General features: G+C 43.3%; 1 protein-coding gene across 1 annotated transcript in view; it reads left to right on the top strand.

The window, feature by feature from the left end:
• LOC140209130 (myelin and lymphocyte protein-like) overlaps positions 1 to 17470 on the top strand; it is a 33108-nt gene extending 15638 nt beyond the window's left edge. Inside the window, exons 3-4 of the mRNA XM_072277625.1 lie at positions 14260 to 14382; positions 16226 to 17470. Coding sequence (XP_072133726.1) covers positions 14260 to 14382; positions 16226 to 16300 — 198 coding nt within the window. The 3' untranslated portion in view covers positions 16301 to 17470. The remainder of the gene's footprint in view (positions 1 to 14259; positions 14383 to 16225) is intronic.
• Positions 17471 to 19053: the final 1583 nt, after the last annotated feature.

The raw sequence follows: 19053 nt of genomic DNA on the forward strand, positions 1-19053 counted from the left end.
CTATTCTGAAGGGAGGATGAGGCAACTGTGACTGACAAGGGAAGTCAAAGACAGCATAACATAAAAGCAAAAGAGAGAGCATATAACATAGCAAAAATTAGTGGAAGATTAGAGGATTGGGAAGCTTCTAGAAGCCAACAGGAGGCAACTAAGAAAAGTCATAAGGAGAGAAAAGATGAAATATCAAGGCAAATTAGCCAATAAATCAAATAGGATACCAAAAGTTTTTTCAGATATATAGAGTAAAAGAGAGTCAAGAGTCGATATTGGACCGCTGGAAAATGATGCTGGAGAGGTAGTAATGGAGGACAAAGAAATGGTGGAGAATTTAATAGGTATTTTCCTCAGTCTTCATCATGGAAGACTCTAGCAGCATGCCACAAATTGAGAGTGTCAGGGGGCAGAAGCGAGTGTAGTTGATGTTACTAAAGAGAAGGAGCTTGGAAAGCTGAAAAGTCTGAAGGTGGATAAGTCACCTGGACCAGATGGACCATGCCGCAGTTAAGGCATTGGTAGTGATCTTTCAAGAATCACTAGATTCTGGAATTGTTCCTGAGCACTGGAAAATTGCAAATGTTACTTCATTCTTTAAAAAGGGAGGGAGGCAGAAGAAAGGAAATTATAGGCCGGATAGCCTGACCTCAGTGGTTGAGATGTGTTGGCGTCCTTAATTATGGATAAGGTTTCAAGGTACTTGGAGGTGCAAGATAAAGTAAACCAAAGTTAGCATTGTCTTCTTAAGAGGAAACCTTACCTGACAAATCTGTTGGAATTCTTTGAGTAAATAACAGGCAGCCAAAGGAGATTGGATGCTGTTTACTTGGATTTTCAGAAGGCCTTTGATAAGCGACCACACATGAGACTGCTACACAAGATAGGAGCCTATGGTATTATAGGAAAGGCACTAGCATGTATGGAAGGATTGGCAGGAGGCGAAGAGTGGGAATAAGGTGTGCCTATTTTGGTTGGCTGCTAGAGACTAGTGGTGTTTCGCAGCGGTGGGTGTTGGGACCGCTTCTTTTCGGGTTTTTTTATCAATTATTTGAATGAAGGAATTGATGGCTTTGTGGCCAGGTTTGAGTATGATATGAAGATAGGAGGAGGTGCAGGTAGCATTGAGGAAGCAGAGAATCTGCAGAAGGACTTAAACAGATGGAGAGAATGGGCAAATAGATGGCAGATTAATATAGTGCAGGCAAGTGTATGGCGATGCACTTTGTTTGAAGGAATAGAGGCATAGACTTATTTCTAAATGGGGAGAAAACTCAAAAATCAGAGGTACAAAGGGACTTGGAAGTCCTCGTGCAGGATTCCCTAAAGTTAACTTGCAGGTTGAGTTGGTGTTAAGGAAGGCAAATGAAAGGTTAGCATTCATTTCAAGAAGACTAGGGTATAAGAGCAAGGTTGTTATGCTAAAGTTTTATAAGGCATTGGTCAGACCACACTTGGAGTACTGTGGGTAACTTTGGGCCCCTTATCTAAGAAAAAGTTGTTTGGCATTGGAGAGGGTCCAGAGGAGGTTCACGAGAATGGTTCTGAGAATGAAAGAGTTAATGTACAAGGACCGTTTGATAACTCTGGTTCTGTAATCACTGGAGTTTAGAAGAATGAGTGGGGATCTCATTGAAACCTATCGAATATTGAAAGGCTTAGATAGAGTGGATAAGAAGAGACGCTTCCTATAGTGGGTGAGTCTTGGACCAGAAGGCACAGCCTCAGAATAGAGGGATGTCCATTTAAAACAGAGAAAAGAAGGAATTTCTTTAACCAGAGGGTGGTGAATCTGTGGAATTCATTGCCCCACAGACGGCTGTGGAGGCCAAGTCATTGAGTGTATTTAAAGCAGAGGTTGATAGGTTCTTAGTTAGTCAGGGTGTCAAAAGTTACTTGGTGAAGGCAGGAGAATGGGGTTGAGAGGGATAATAAGTCAGCCATACTTGATGAGCTGAGTGCCCCAATTTTGCCCTGATATCTTCTGGTATTATGGTCAAAGGAACAATATTTGCCATCCTCCAATCCTTTGGTACCTCTCCTGTGACCAGTGAGGGTGCAAATATCATTGTCAATGACCCAGGAATCTCTCCCCTTGTTTCATGGAGCAATCAAGCGTACATGTCTAGCTCCAGGGACTTATCCACCCCAAGGTTTTTCAAAAGTTCCAATATTCTCTCTTTCTTAACTTCAACATGCTCCAATACATTACCTTGTTCTACAGTGAACTCACATTTGTCGAGGTCCCTCATACTGGTGAAACACTGAAGAAAAATATTCATTAAGGACCTCCCCTACCTTCTCTGCCTTCAGGCACATGTTTCCCCCTTTGCCTCTGAGCCGTCCTATCCTCACTCTGGCCAATCTCCTGATCTTCATGTATGTGTAGAAGGTAAGTAGGATTAGGAAAACCCCAAGCCAAGGCCATCTTGTGTCCCCTTCTAGCTTTCCTGGGTCCCTTCTTAGGCTCCTTCCTGGATACCTTATAGTTCTCAAAAACCCTTTTTTGCTGCCTAAACCTTTAGAGATGGGGAACATTTAATCAAGAGAAAGTATCCTTCCTTCTTCCTCTTGATTAGATATTCCCCATCTGTTGTCAATCACAGTTCCTTCAACCTCCCATTCTTTCCCTTCCTCAATGGGACAAACCAGAAACCCATGCAGGTGCTCCTTAAACAACTTCCACATTTCAATTGTGCATTTCACTGAGAATATCTACTCCCAAGTTCCTGCCTAATACCATCATAATTATCCCTACCCAAAATTAACGCAACACACATAAAAGTTGCTGGTGAACGCAGCAGGCCAGGCAGCATCTCTAGGAAGAGGTGCAGTCGACGTTTCAGGCCGAGACCCTTCATCAGGACTAACTGAAGGAAGAGTGAGTAAGGGATTTGAAAGTTGGAGGGGGAAGGGGAGATCCAAAATGATAGGAGAAGACAGGAGGGGGAGGGATGGAGCCAAGAGCTGGACAGGTGATAGGCAAAAGGGATACAAGAGGATCATGGGACAGGAGGTCTGGGAAGAAAGACAAGGGGGGGGGCCCAGAGGATGGGCAAGGGGTATACCTCCAACGGGATCCCACCACTAAGCACATCTTTCCCTCCCCCCCTCTCTCTGCATTCCGCAGGGATCGCTCCCTATGCAATTCCCTTGTCCATTCGTCCCCCCCATCCCTCCCCACTGATCTCCCTCCTGGCACTTATCCGTGTAAGCGGAACAAGTGCTGCACATGCCCTTACACTTCCTCCCTTACCACCATTCAGGGCCCCAAACAGTCCTTCCAGGTGAGGCAACACTTCACCTGTGAGTCGGCTGGGGTAATATACTGCGTCCGGTGCTCCTGATGTGGCCTTTTATATATTGGCGAGACCCGACGCAGACTGGGAGACCGCTTTGCTGAACATCTACGCTCTGTCTACCAGAGAAAGCAGGATCTCCCAGTGGCCACACATCTTAACTCCACAACCCATTCCCATTCTGACATGTCTATCCACGGCCTCCTCTACTGTAAAGATGAAGCCACACATCGACTTCTCTAACTTCCGCTAATGCCCCACCTCCCCCTCGTACCCCATCTGTTACTTATTTTTATACACACATTCTTTCTCTCACTCTCCTTTTTCTCCCTCTGTCCCTCTGGATATACCCCTTGCCCATCCTCTGGGTCCCCCCCCCCTTTCTTCCCGGACCTCCTGTGCCATGATCCTCTCGTATCCCTTTTGCCTATCACCTGTCCAGCTCTTGGCTCCATCCCTCCCCCTCCTGTCTTCTCCTATCATTTTGGATCTCCCCCTCCCCCTCCAACTTTCAAATCCCTTACTCACTCTTCCTTCAGTTAGTCCTGACGAAGGGTCTCGGCCTGAAACGTCAACTGCACCTCTTCCTAGAGATGCTGCCTGGCCTGCTGCGTTCACCAGCAACTTTTATGTGTGTTGCTTGAATTTCCAGCACCTGCAGAATTCCTGTTGGTTGCCTACCCAAAATTAAATACTTTCCCATAATGTCTGTTCCCCTCCTTGCCCATGACTATGCTAAAGGTCAGCTTGCCCAATGAGAGATCTGTTAGTTGACCAGGTTCATTACATAGTACTAGGTCTAACGCGGCCGCCTTACTAGTCAGCCTGTCCACATACAGCGTTAGGAACCTTTCCAGGATACACCTACAAATTCTGCCCCATTTAACCCTTTTGCACGAAGGAGGTACCAATCAATCAATACACAAATAAATAAAAGTATAAAAAGTAAAAATCAAGGAGTGCAGAGAAAGTGTAATGAAGGAACACAAATAAAGTGCAAGGTCCGTGACCTGCAAGTGGAAATGTTGATCATTTCTTTCCTCCTACAGCTGCTGCTTGACCCAATATATTCTGCATATCGCTTTTCCCTTGTACTACCTTGATGTACTGATGTGGTGAAATAATCTGTATGGATGGCATGCAAAACAAAGTTTCTCACTGTGTACATGTGACAATAAGAATCCAATTACCATTGTTTTTATATTTCTCCCTTAGCAGTTGCTCAGTTCTCTTTTGCTTAATACTGAGTTTTCAGACCTTGGCCTTATTGACAGCATTATAAGCCTTTTCTTTTCTTTGAATACTGTTTTTAAATTTCTCATGTTTACCATAGTTGGATCATATTTCCTGTTGGATTTTTTTTGCCTTAAGGGACATAATGCACCAACTCCTTGTTGTTAGCAGTTGCTTGTCAATTGACAATTCTTCACCTATTACTCCCTAATCTCATGCCCCAGCACGTGCCCCAGGAGTAACAAGCAACCAGCAAAGGGAAGTTAGATGGTTGAACAGCATCTGTGGGAAGAAAGGAATTGTCAGCTTTTGAGGCTGAAGCCCTGCCTCAGGTTTCGACCTGAAACATCACCATTCCTTCCCTCCTATCTGTGCTACTAACTTCCTCCAGCAGATTGATTGTTACTCCAGATTCCAGTATCGGTTTCTTGTTCGAATAGAAACATAGAAAATAAATGCAGGAGTAGGCCATTTGGCCCTTCAAGCCTGCACCACCATTCAGTATGATCATGGCTGATCATCCAACTCAGAACCCTGTACCTGCCTTCCCTCCATACCCCCTGATCCTTTTAGCCACAAGGGCCATATCTAACTCCCTCTTAAATATAGCCAATGAACTGACCTCAACTGTTTCCTGTGGCAGAGAATTCCACAGATTCACCACTCTCTGTGTGAAGAAGTTCCTCCTCATCTCGGTCCTAAAAGGTTTCCCCTTTATCCTCAAACTGTGACCCCTCATTCTGGACTTCCCCAACATCACCTCAGGTCCTTATATTTGCCTTCTTTTAATTTAAGACTCTTAATTTTAGATCCCAGGATTTCAAAGTTCGAAGTAAATTTATTATCCAAGTACATAAATGTCACCATTTACAATGAGTTTCATTTTTCTGGGGGCATATTCAGCAACTTTACAGAATAGCAACTATAACAAGATCAATAAAAGATCAACCAGAGTGCAGAGGACAACAAATTGTGTAAATGTAAATAAATAAATAACAAGAACATAAGATAGTGAGATGAAGAGTCCTTAAAGTGAGATCTTTGGTTGTGGGAACTTCTCAATGGATGGGCAAATGAGCGTATTTATCCCCTTTTGTTCAAGAGCCTGATGGTTGAGGGGTAGTAACTGTTCTTGAACCTGGTGGTGCAAGTCCTGAGGCTGTTGTACCTTCTACCCACTGGCAGCAGCGAGAAATGAGCTTGGATTGGGTGGTGGTGATCTCTGAAGATGGATGCTGCTTTCCTGCAAAAGCATTTCATGTAGATATGCTCAATGGTTGGAAGGGCTTTGCCCGTGATGTACAGGGCTAAATCCATTACCTTTTGTAGGATTTTCCATTTAAAAGGCATTGGTGTTCCTATACCAGGTCACGATACAGCCAGTCAGTATACTCTCCGCTACACATCTATAGAAGTTTTTCAAAGTTTTAGATATCATGCTGAACATCTGCAGACTCCCAAGAGAGTAGAGGTGCTACTGTGTTTTCTTTGCAATTGCACTTACATGCTGGGCTCAGGACAGATCCTCTGAAATAGTAAAACCCAGGAATTTAAAGTTGCTAACCCTCGCCATCTCTGATCCTCCGATGAGGACTGGCTCATGGACCTTTGGTTTCTCTCTCCTGAAGTCTACACTCAGTTCCTTGGTCTTGCTGACATTGAGTGAGGGGTTATTGTTATGACACCATTCAGCCAAATCTTCAATCTCCCTCCTGTGTGCTGATTCATCACATTTGATATGACCCACAACAGTGGCGTCATCAGCAAACTTGAATATGGTGTTGGAGCTGTACTTAGCCACACAGTCATAGGTGTAAAGTGAGTAGAACATCCCTGTGGTGCTCCTGTGCTAATGGATTCAGATCCAGGGGCCTGGGTGGAATTTGTATGTTTCCTTCCCCATCCCACTACGATAGGTTAATTGGCCTTCGTAAATTATCATTAGTTGAAATAAGTGGTAACAAATCAAACAAGAGATGATGGGCATATGATAAAGAATAAGTTGTAGGTGTATAGGAAAACTAGGATGAGGAAATGGGACTAACCAGATTGCTCAGCTTAGAACCTGTGTGGACCTTGTGATCTTCTTCTGTGTCATAGTAAGTGAGTTTCAGAATGAACTAACTCATCATCAAGCTTAAAAAAAAATTACCTTTTCTTAAAAGACTTTTAACCACCAAGTTATTCATTCACCCATTCTCGATGATCTAAAATAGCCTGCTTTCTGGTTGGGTTCACACACTGATGAAGAAAACACCTCATACACTCCAATAGGGTGAAGATACATCTCCTTTCCTCTGCTAGCCTGCAGGTCACCCTTGGGCAAGGTGTAGCGCCTGATTAGCTCCCTCTCCCCCGATCAGGGTCATGTGAAGATGTGGGAGCAGGTGGAGGATGGTCTTATGAGCAGCTGGTCCATGACACCAAGTAGACAATCTCTAAAGAGTATTGATAATGGCTGGGCCCATCCACCTTGTAAATACACTTCCCAGAAGGCAAACAACTTCTGTAAGAAGAGTTTGCCAAGAAAAATCATAGTCATGGGACCAGGAATACCCATGTCCTATGATACAGCACATAACAAAAGGAGATTCAACTTTAATTCATCCAGCACAATCCTGATTAGGATTCCCCATGCTGGGTAACCCTAACCAGCATGGTGGATTAAAATCTTTCCAGTTGGTACACTACCCTTGTCATATCTGGTCCTAATTTCATAACTTGTACTCTTCCCTGCATTCCCAGCAGTGTATGATGGTCTGTAAGTAAAAGCTGTCAATGCTTACTACACCTTGCTTTTTTGTAGTTTCACCCCAACTAAAAAGATGCTTTATTTCTCAGATGAGATGTTTTCTCTCTCTAAGGGAAATGGCCTGATTGGGAATCAAACTCAGGTCTATGTTGAAAGTCCCACACTTACCACTGTACTACAAGGACTGGAGTGAACCCCAAATTGCAGAAACTAGCATGCAGACAGGAGTTGATGTGTAAATTCAAAGGCAAGCTTTACTTTCTTTTAGCCAAGAAGGGCAAAAACAGGTAACTAGTCCAACTCAAGAATGCAGTAATCCAAACACAAATTCAGTAATCCAGGGTGTTGATGCAGAAATAACATCCAGAATTGACAGACTGTAAGCAGACCAAAAAAAACCTCAAACAATCCCAGAGGCTCTTACTACTTACAAGATCACACTTTAAGACTGAGCAAAGTAAATTTTGGGGAGCAGGGTTTAAATACACACATGTTAATTGGGAACATGTGCAGTCAATATTCAATAACAAGAGAGTCCAATCAGTTCTGAAAAACGCTTAGTGAACAATGTCTGCCCCTGCTGGCCAACCCTGGAATAGACTGGAGACAAAACACTCCCTGTCCAATTGGTTATCAGGGCTGTGACTCCTTTGCCACTTTACTCATTTTTTTCTAAAAGAGGAATGTTTAATTCCCAGACTTGGTCACTTTGCCATTGGCTATCTGGATTGTACCTATTTATTTCTATTTATCAAGCACGAGGCCCTGACACACCTAGGAAACAAGGACACTTAAGTCAGAATGCTGTTTCTGGATTTCAGTTCAGCATTCAACACTATTGTTCCACAGACCTTGGTGAACAAACTCCCACTCCTTGGTCTAAATACACTACTGTGCAAATAGGTGTTGGGCTTCCTAATAAACAGGCATCGGATAGTCAGGATACACAACTGCTCCTCCCTCCCCATCATCATCAACACAGGTGCCCCCCTCCCCCGGCTGTGTGCTGAACCCATTACTGAGCACTCTTCTTACACATCACGGCACAGGCAAACGCCTGATCAATCACATCATCAAGTTTGTCGATGACACGACAGTAGTGGGGCTCATCACCAGCAATGATGAGACTTCTTACAGAGAGGAGGTGGAAGAGCTCAAGGCCCAGTGTCAGACACGTAACCTCTTCCTCAATGTCAACAAGACAAAGGAGCTGATCATTGAAGTTGCACTACTCACACCCCACTTTTTATTGTTGGCATAGTTGTGGAAACTGCAAGCAGTTTCAAACTCCTGTGAGTGCACATCACACACAATCTGTCATGGTCCCAGAAGATATCCTCCACAGGCAATGCCTCTACTTTCTGAGGAGGATGAAGAGAGCTGAGGTTTCCACATCCATACTCATGTCATTCTACAGATGAGCAGTAGAGAGAGTCCTTACAAGCTGCATCGCTACTTGGTAGAGAAACTGTACTGCAGTGGACAGGAAGGCTCTACAACGGGCAGTCAAAACCACTCAAAGCACCAGTGGTACCTACCAACATGCTTTAAAGGACATGTATACAGAAAGGTGCTGGAAAAGGTCAAGAACATCATGTAGGATCCCACACACCCTACTCATGGACTGCTTATCCCACTCCCATCAGGGAGGAGGCCACGTAGCAACCTCACCAGGAACACCAGTCTCAAATACTGTTCCCAAGCATTAGGACTGATCAAAATCACCATCCACTAACTCCACCTCTACTTTATTATTTCCCATCAGTCACCTTATATACAGTCTAGTGTCAGTTTAAGGACATACAATCAATCTATACATATAAACTATCTTATGTATTTATATTTATTGTTGTTATTATTATTATTATTGTATTCTTCACCTTTTGCGTTTTTCTTTGTGTGCTACATCAGGGCTGGAGTATTTTGTACTCCTTACACTTGAGTGCAGGACAATGCACAAAACAATCTTCAATCTTAAATCATAGAGAATGAAAGCAGATCTTTCAGCTGATTGAGTTAATGCCAACCATCAAGCTCCATTTAGACCAAGGGTTCCCAGCCTCAGACCCATAGACCCCACAGATAATGGTAAGGGTCCATGGCATAAAAAGGATGGGACCCCCTCATCTAAACCATTGGTTCCAGCATTCTCATCAACTCCCCTCCCATTCTACCACAGTGAGGGAAACTTATCTTGTCTATTCAACCAACCAACCTGCTTGTATTTGAAAAGTTGGAGGAACCTATGCAGAGGGAGAATGTGCGAAATCTATACTGAGAATTGGAGCCCAGGATTGAACCTGGGTCACAGGAGCTGTGAAGCACCACTGTGCCTTCACTCTTGAGATGTATGCATGATGCATTCCGAAAAAGAACATTCAGTTTGGTCTCTTTACCGTCGTTCCTTCCTCTGATTCTATTTGAAGTGTTCTCTCTTGTTTTTTTTTTGTATATTCTGTGGTTCACTAACACATCTATAATCCATGTCACTAACCTAGCTTTCACCTATCAATGAATAAGATGGCACGGCAGCGTATTGGTTAACACAATGCTTTACAGTACAGGCCACCCAGGTTCAATTCCCACCGCCGCCTGTAAGGAGTTTGTACATTCTCCCCATGACCACATGGGTTTCCTCCGGGTGCTCCAGTTTCCTCCCACAGTCCAAAGGTGTACCGGTTAGGAAGTTCATTTGTCATTGTAAGTTGTCCCGTGATTGGAGATTGCTGCGGCAGTGCAGCTCAAAGGCTCAGAAGGGCTTACTCTGCGAGATAAATAGATAGGTAGATGAATGAATGAATGTTCTAAATTTGTCTGGTGAACTTTCACCCAAACTCCCTCTGTTATGAAGGTTAAGGCTTAAACATAAGTTACTGTTGGTAATAAGAACCTAAGAATTAGGAGCAGAAGTGGGCTGCCTAGTCCTTCAAACTTATTCTATCATACATCAAGATTGTAGCTTATCTATATCAGTCCCCCTTTCCAGCACTATCCACATTTCTACTGATATTCTCTTAATATCCAAAAATCCATTGATATTACCCTTCAGGTGAAGAATGTTTTTTTTCTGATCTTAATCCTAAAGAGCCTTTTTCTCTGGCAGTACTTCTGAAAGCTGGCAGAAGATACTAAAACCTGAAAGCTGGTACTACCAGGCTCAAGGACAGCTTCTAACCGTCTAAGTAATGCCCCAGTATGATAAAATGGACAATTGACCTCACAATCAACCTCACAATGGCCTTGTACCTTATTGTCTGCCTGCACAGTATTTTCTCTGTACTGCAACACTTTATTCTGCATTGTATTATTGTGTTCCTTTGTAAAACCTCAATGCACCGATGTATTGAAATGGTTTATATAGTTGGCCTGTAAAACAAAGTTTTCAATGTACTTCACACGTGACAATAATAATCCAAAATCACAAATTGGCCAATTTACTTGGACTACTCATTGAGAGTTAGGCAAATCCTGCCTCCATCTGGCTTGTCAAACTCCTTCAGGTAATTTGGAAAATCTGATGAAATCTCTCACTCTTCTACATACTAAAGAAAACAAAATCTCAATCACTTTTTGTAAGGGGAATGTGCCATCTGGAATCAGACTAGTGAATCCTTTTTCTTTCCCTCCCATCACTAGGTTCTTGAATAGTTCCAGAGGACTGGAAATTTGAAAATGTCACTCTATTCTTGAAGATCAGGTGCAGGCAAAAGAGGAAAAATTATAGCTCAGTTAGTATGACTTTAGTTGTTGGGAGGATATTGGAGTCCATTATTCAGGATGAGGTTTCAGGGTAATTGGAGACACATGATGAAATAGGCTGAAGTCAGCATGGTTTCTGTTACGGGAAATCTTGCCTGATAAATCTGTTGAAATTCTTTTAGGAAATAACAAGCAGGATAGACAAAGGAGAGTCAGCAGATGTTGTTTATTTAGATTTTCAGAAGGCCTTTGACAAGGTGTCACTCAGGAGACTGCCAAACAGGATAAGAATCTGTGGCGTTACAGGAAGGATGCTAGCATGGATAGAGCATTGGCTGATTGGCAGGAGGTGAGAGTGGGAATAAGGGGAGCCTTCTCTGGTTGGCTGCTGATGACTAGTGGTGTTCTGCAGGGATCGGTGTTGGTTCTGCTCCTTTTCATATCACATGTCAATGATTTGGATGACGGAATTGATGGCTTTGAGGCCAAGTTTGTGGATGATATGAAAAGCGGTGGAGGGGCAAGTAGTGTTGAGGAAACAGGGAGATTGCAGAAGGGCTTAGACAGATTAAGAGACTGGGCAAAGAAGGGTCAGATAGAATATAGTGTAGGGATGTGTATGGTCATGCACTTTGGTAGGAGGAATAAAGACAAATACTATTTTCGAAACGGAGATAAAAATCAGAACTCAGAAGTGCAAAAGGACTTGAGAGTCCTCGTGCAGGATTCTCCAAAGGTTAACTTGCAGGTTGAGTAGGTGGTAAAGAAAGCAAATACAATGTTGGCATTCATTTCAAGAGGACTAGAATATAAGAGCAATGATGTAATGCTGAGGCTTTATAAGGCATTAGTCAGCCTGCAGTTGGAGTAATGTTATGAATTTTGTGCCCTTTATCTAAGAAAGGATATGCTAGGATTGGAGAGGGTTCAGAGAAGTTTCATGATAAAGATCCTGGGAATGAAAGGGTTAACATATGAGGAGCATTTGATGGTTCTGGGCCTGTGCTCAATGGAGTTTAAAAGAATGAGGGGAGATCTCATTGAAACCTCTTGAATATTGAAAGGTCCTAGCCAGAGTTGATATCCAGATGATGTTTCCTACAGTGGGTGAGTCTAGGACCAGAGAGCATGACCTTAGAATATAAGGACATCTCCTTAGTAAAGGGATAAGGAGGGATTTCTTTAGCCAGAGAATGGTGAATGTGTGGAATTCATTGCCACAGACAGCTGTGGGCGCCAAATCATTGGGTATATTTAAAGCAGAGGCTGATAGGTTCTTGATTAGTAAGGGCTTGATAGGTTTTGGTGAGAAGGCAGAAGAATGGGGTTGAGAGGGATAATAAATCAGACATGCTTGGTAGAGCAGACTCAATGGGACGAGTGGCCTCATTTTGCTCCTATGACTAACAGTCTTAGAATCTACCAGCTATCACTTTGTTTCTTTCCTCACACCATCCATTCATCTGCCCTTTTCCCACACACTCCTCCCACTGGGCCCTCTTCCCCTCCTTCCTTATTTAGTTCCATACTCCACCTACCTTTCTGATCAGATTCCATCATCTGTAGCCTTTGGCCACCTCGATCTATCACCTCACAGCCTCGATCCACACTTCCGTTATTCCCGCCTATCCACCTTCCCTAGACCCACCTATCACCTGCCAGCTCTTGCTCCACCCCTTCCCCTCGTCCCTTTTTACTGGCTATCTCCTCTTTTGTCTCCCAGTGCAGATGAAGAGTCTCATCCCGCAATGTCGACTGCTCATTTCCCCATAGATACTGTCTGACTTGCTGTGTTCCTCCTGCAATGTGTTTTACTTCTCTTCTTGCTTCAGATTTCAACCATGTCTCCAATCCAATCCTTTTACGGCAAACACACTTCCTCCAGTAAGGAAAGAAAAACTGCCCACAGTATCCCAGGAATGGTCTCACAAAGACCCTATGCATCGCAAATAAGACATCCTTGTCCATGTTAGTAAACCTTTTAATAAAGGCCAACATAATGTTTACCATCCAAATCATCTACTGCACCTGCAGTTTGATTTTCAATGTACAAGCAGACACTGGTCCCTTAGAACATCAACACTACCCACTTTCTCAACTTGTAATTTAAAAAAACTCTTTTTCTGTTATTTTCACCAAAGTAGATGACCTCACATTCCCATCTGTCCACTCACTCAGCACATACACATCTCCCTGTACGAACAAACCCACATACAGATCAAAGTTGGCATCTTAGAATCAGAATTAAATGTATGATCACTAACTTAGAAGATGTAAAATGTGTTGTTTTGCAAAATAAATAAGTAGTGCAAAAAAGAAAGAATAACAAGGCAGTGTTAATAGGCTATTCAGAAACCAGATGGATGAGAAGAAGCTGTTCCTAGATCATTGAATTTGAGTCTTCAGGCTCCAGTATCTCCACCCTGATGGTAGTAATGAGAAGAAGGCGTGTCCTGGGTGATGGGGGTCCTCTGTAAGGGTGCTGCCTCTTGAATCTGTCCTCAATGGTGGGGAGGGCTGTGCTAACACACCATAAAGGTTCAGGATTCAAAGTACATTTGTTATCAAAGAATGTATGAATTATAGAACCTTGAGATTTGTTTGGTCATAGGTAACCTCAAAGCAAGAAACCCAAAAGAACCGAATTAAAGGAAATAATAATAAAAATGAAGATAAAAGACCAACACCTGGTGCGCAAGAGAAAAAAAAAACACGAATCATACAAACAATTGAAAAGAACAACAACATTCCAAACCAAAACTGAGTCCTCAGATCCAAACCCCGGGGCGGCCCAGAGTAGGCCCGAAGCCTTGCTTATCATCTGACTGAATTTATAACAGTCTGCAGCCTCTTGCAATTGGAGTCTCCATACCAGGCTGTAAAGCACCAGTCAGAATGTTCTCCACCACACGTAATGTTGCAACAGGTGGCTGTGCAGGCCAAGTCATTTAAGGGAGAGGCTGATAGATTCTAAATTAATCAGGGCATCAAGGGTTATGGGGAGAAGGCAGGAAATAGGGGGATGAGAGGCAAATGGATCTGCCATGATGAAATGGTGGAGCAGACTCAATGGGGCAAGTTCTGCTCCCAGATCGTATGGTTTTATGTATAGCTCTGCTTGACACAACATTTAACATCAGGTAAGTATCTCATGTTGAGAACGGGTTGAGGTTCTTGCTCATCAGCAATCCATAGTAAAAATAATTCTTCCCCAGACTGAGAGATTATGTTGAGATCGCATTGAGATTTTTAAAGGTTCAAACTTTTCCCTATTTCTTTCAATAGGATGCTGCCTACCATGGGATTTCATCTGTTTTCTACCTCAGTGCTGCAGTCCTGCAGGCTAATACTGCCGTACGTGTGGTGGACAAATCTGGATCCATATACAAAATTGATATTGCATCCACGGTAACAAAACACTCCTTTACATAAAAAGTTGCAGTGTTGACTGTTCCTGTCAATCTTCTCAAATCTTACTTTGATACACATATTCATAGAAGTTTGGGATACTACTCTGATAGAAGAATGCTCATTTTAGGTGTGCTCTTCTGCAGCTAACTATCAGAAAATCAAGGCCTTGTTTTTAGTACAGATGTTACACTTGGAAATGCCTTAAGTGTAATGGGGAAACCAGGGAAAGGATAGCTGCTGCTATCTGGAATAATTCCAAACGTCCCTCATCTCTGCGTGTGTTCATCGTGTGTCTGCATGTGGTCAAAGTGTAAATAGAGGTCTGTGTTTGTACGTCCACACTTCTATGTGTGTGCATGTGGGGTCTGTGCTGTACCACCTGGTCTAACCTGCAATTTAGTTGAAGGTTTGGAAATCTGAAATAAAATGAAGGTGCTGGAGCCATTCAGCAGACCAGGCAGTATGAGATTAGTCCTATCATCATCTGTATTTTATCATTAATATTTTGGCTCGATGAACTTCCATCAAAACAGGGAAAAGATAGAGATGAGACAAAGATGAGCATAGCTTCAATGACACTTAAGAAGCTTCCAAAACTTGCTGAGGTAGGACCATAAGACTTAGGAGCAGAAATAGGCCATTCGGCACATCGAGACACCCATTTCATCATGGCTGGTCCAATTTTCCTCTCAGCCCCAATCTCCTACCTTCTCCCCGTATCCTTCATGCCTTGACCAATCAAGTATTTATCAACCTCTGCCTTAAATATACATAAACACTTGGCCTTCACAGCTGCTGGTGGCAAAGAATTCCACAGATTCACCATTCTCTGATTAAAGAAATTCCTCCTCATCTCCATTCTAAAATGATGTCCTTCTATTCTGAGGCTGTGTCCTCTGGTCTTAGACTCTCCCACCATAGGAAGCATCCTCTCCATTCAATAGGTTTCAATCAGGTCTCCCCTCATTCTTCTAAATTTTAGTAAATACAAGCCCAGAGCCATCAAACACCCTTCATATGACAAACCGTTCAATCCTGGAATTATTTTTGTGATCCTCCTTTGAACCCTCTGCAGTTTCAGCACATTCTTTCTAAGATAAGGGGCCCAAAACGGCTCACAATGCACCATATATGGCCTCACCAGTGCTTTATAAACTCTCAATGTTGTATCCTTGTTTTTGATGACTTGAACAATAGCTCTTGAAAATGCAAACTCTCACAACAAAGATAGGAAGTGGAGGGAACACCATCTTCTGCCTATTCTCCTTGAAGTCACACACCATAGTGACTTGGAAATATATCCCCATTCCTTTATTGTCACTGAATCTAAGTTCAGAGAGTTTCCAACACAGTAGCACAGTGAGAATGTGGCTCAGCACCACCTCCTCAAGGGCAATTAGGGAGATGTTATAGATACTGTCTTTAGTAGTCATGTCCAAGTCCCATAGAGTGCTTATTCTTCGACTGAAGAACTGATAGTCCAGGTGAACAGGGGTTCCTTGCTGTAATTTTTTGCAATTCTCTCTACACCCAAGAGACGATGATTGTGGGAGAAATTAGCCTTTGCTTGGCGGGGTGAAGAAGCTCCCACCTCGTACATTTAGCTGCGTGGAACTGAACTCATGGGAAGTGAGTAAAACAAAATTATCGCACATTTAGCTTTTCTGAGAAAAGGTGAATTTCCACTGGGGCTAGCAGTGCAGAAGTTGTTCTCACAGAGGAAACACATGGAGTACAACTTCATTAAAAAGCTATGTGATAAATCATAGTTATATTGAATTGTGATTAAAATTGGCAATGTAGAGTGAGAATAACAAAATCCCTTCTCTTTTCTCTGCAGGTATTTGCGTTTGCAGCCACTGTGCTCTATGTGGCTCATGCAGTGTTTTCATTCAACAGATGGAAAACAGTTTAACACTGTTCATGGCCACGGTAGCTGGAAGTACATAGAATCCTAGAATAACACAGCACATACATAGATTCTTCAGTCTTCCCAGTCCTTGCCAACCAGCAAGCCCCCATTTACTCTAATCCTACTTTATTGTGTGTCAGATTCTACCACTCAGCTAGAGCAACATACAGTGCATTGGCCTATTTTCCCATCAAAACTGTATGTTGAATCAGTGGAAGACAATCACAGTATGCCAGAAGCTGACTCATCTCTCAATTCACAGCACTTGACTTGAGGGTGATGAAGTGTAATTGCATTACAATTTCCTGTGCAATTTCAATCTTTGTATGAAATACAGGAAGCCGTTCGCCCCATTAAGTCTGTGATGGCCCAAGTAGTCCTGTCAATGCTATTTCCCCATAGATTCAAACAGCAAGGAGATAGGTTCTTGAGTCTACCATAAGACATAGGAGCAGAATTAGGCCATATGGCCCATCAAGGCTGCTCTGCCGTTTTGTCATGGCTGATCCATTTCCCTCTCATCCCCGGTCATCTGCCTTCTCCCCAAATCCCACCATGCCCTGACTAATCAAGAATCTATCAACCTCCGCCTTAAACATACCCAATGACTTGGCCTCCGCAGCCACCTGTGGCAACAAATTCCACAGATGCACTACTCTCTGTCTAAAGAAATTCCTCCTCATCTCTGTTCTAAATGGATGACCCTCTTGTCTGAGACTGCATTCTCTGGTCTTAGACTCCCCCCACCATAGGAAACATCCTCTCCACATCCAGGATGTATCCTCTGGCGTGGAAATCTAAGACCAGATGGTTGGTGGTTGTCACTCTCTGTGACAACCATCAAATACACATTGACCCCAGTTCTCCACTGATTCTCCCCACTTTCCCATCAGCTCCCCCAGATTTGATCTCTCACCTATATCTAGGATGATCTTGCAATGGGCAGATGACCTAGCACTCCACACACCACTGCGACATGGAAGACAAATGGAGTATCTGGTGCAAATCCACATGGTCACACAGAGATCATAAAAACTCCACGCAGGGAGTCTAGGAGGTTCAGTTTGAACTGAAGTCAGCAGAACTGTGAGGTAGCACAATGCCTCCAACAATACATTCTTACACATCCTACTCAGACTGTTTCTGACCAGTGTGGAGAGCTCCAAGGCAACTAGAAGTGAAAAAATAAACATGGCCCAGCAACTCATCCTTGTGCCTTTTTTATTTACTTTGAAACATTGCCGTGGGGTTTCCAAACACTATTTTTAAAAACTGCCCTGCTAGAATATCATTTCAAGTTTCATAGTTGCCAGCTCTCTTGGTCTTTCAGGCACAACAGCACAATATCGGCAGTAGTCTTTCACGACTGTATACCCTGTTCACTGACTCCTGAGAGATCTCCTTATTGGAAAGAACATCATGATGCCAGTCGATCACATAATCCACAGGAGGAATGTCATTTGATCTTGCATTTGGCAGAGGGGCACTGGAACTCTACTCCAAAATAAGGGGCTGGATAGAAATTTAGTACAGAAACCTTCCACTGAAGAAGGGGGAAAGAGCACAGGGCGGGGTGGAGAATCCCTTCTAGTTCAGGTTTTCTGACTGTCTTTCTGACAGAGAACCTTCAGGGACATAGCCAGGAGCTCTCTCTCAGGACAAATGTGTTTTATGGGGAACCTTTGGGGAATTCTGGAATGCAGGTACATGCCTGTATTCACTGTGTCTGTCCCTGTGGGTTAAAAATAAAGCAGGTGAAATCTGGTCTGGTGGAAGAGAGAATACCAATGCCCCCTGAGCGTAGCAGTCACCATTAGTTATTGAGACACGGCCTACGTCATTAGGTGTCGGCTGGAATGAACCGGAGGTGAGGGAGTCAAGTCAAGTCAAGCTTATTGTCACATGCATGAGGGTGGTGAGATACAGGTACAATGGAAAACTTGGTCTCAGCACCATCACAGACAAGTGGGCTCAGACAACAAAGAATACAAATTACGTATAAATCTATAAAACAAGGTATTAGTCCAAAACAAAAGACAACCAGAGATATTCCTTGGTGGAGCAAGAGGTAACCCATAGTTTTCTGAAACTGAGGAAGGCTCATTGAAAATGAGGTTATCGCTTGGTATTTCGGCGATGACCTGTGTGTGTCATCCGTGTGTCCGGTCCAGATGGAAAGACATTGAAAATCAAATCTAATTCTTGCAAGGTGTTCGGCGATGTGAGGACGGCTCAGTGTGAGCTGTGTACAAAATGAGCTGTGAAGTTGCAAGGTGCACGGCTGTGAATAGTCATTTAAATATCACTCTGCATGGGCCGCTTTACCTGTGGGTGAACAGCACCCATTTTTACATTGAACACAGAATACAGAACATTCAACCCATAACCTTGTCCTAATCTCTATGCAAAGCGAATGCTCTGTTCCTATGTATCATCTATATCGCTCCGTCCCTTTCATATTTATGAGTCTATCGAATAGACTTTTAAACTCCACCAAACTGCCTGCTTCCACTTTACCCCAGGCAGCTCATTCCAGATATATACCACTCTGCATAAAAAAACTTGCCCTTCATGTTAGCTTTGAGCACCCACAACTGAGCACACCTGCACAGAGCGTTGTCGCAGGATCAATCGTCAGGGAGGCCCACCACCAAGGTCACACTCTCTTCTCGCTGCTGCCATCAGGATGAACGTACAGGAGCCTCAGGACTCTCACCACCAGGTTCAGGAGCAGTTATTTCCCCTAAACCATCAGG

Source organism: Mobula birostris, chromosome 2 (assembly GCF_030028105.1).
Source record: "Mobula birostris isolate sMobBir1 chromosome 2, sMobBir1.hap1, whole genome shotgun sequence".
Lineage (NCBI taxonomy): Eukaryota > Metazoa > Chordata > Chondrichthyes > Myliobatiformes > Myliobatidae > Mobula > Mobula birostris.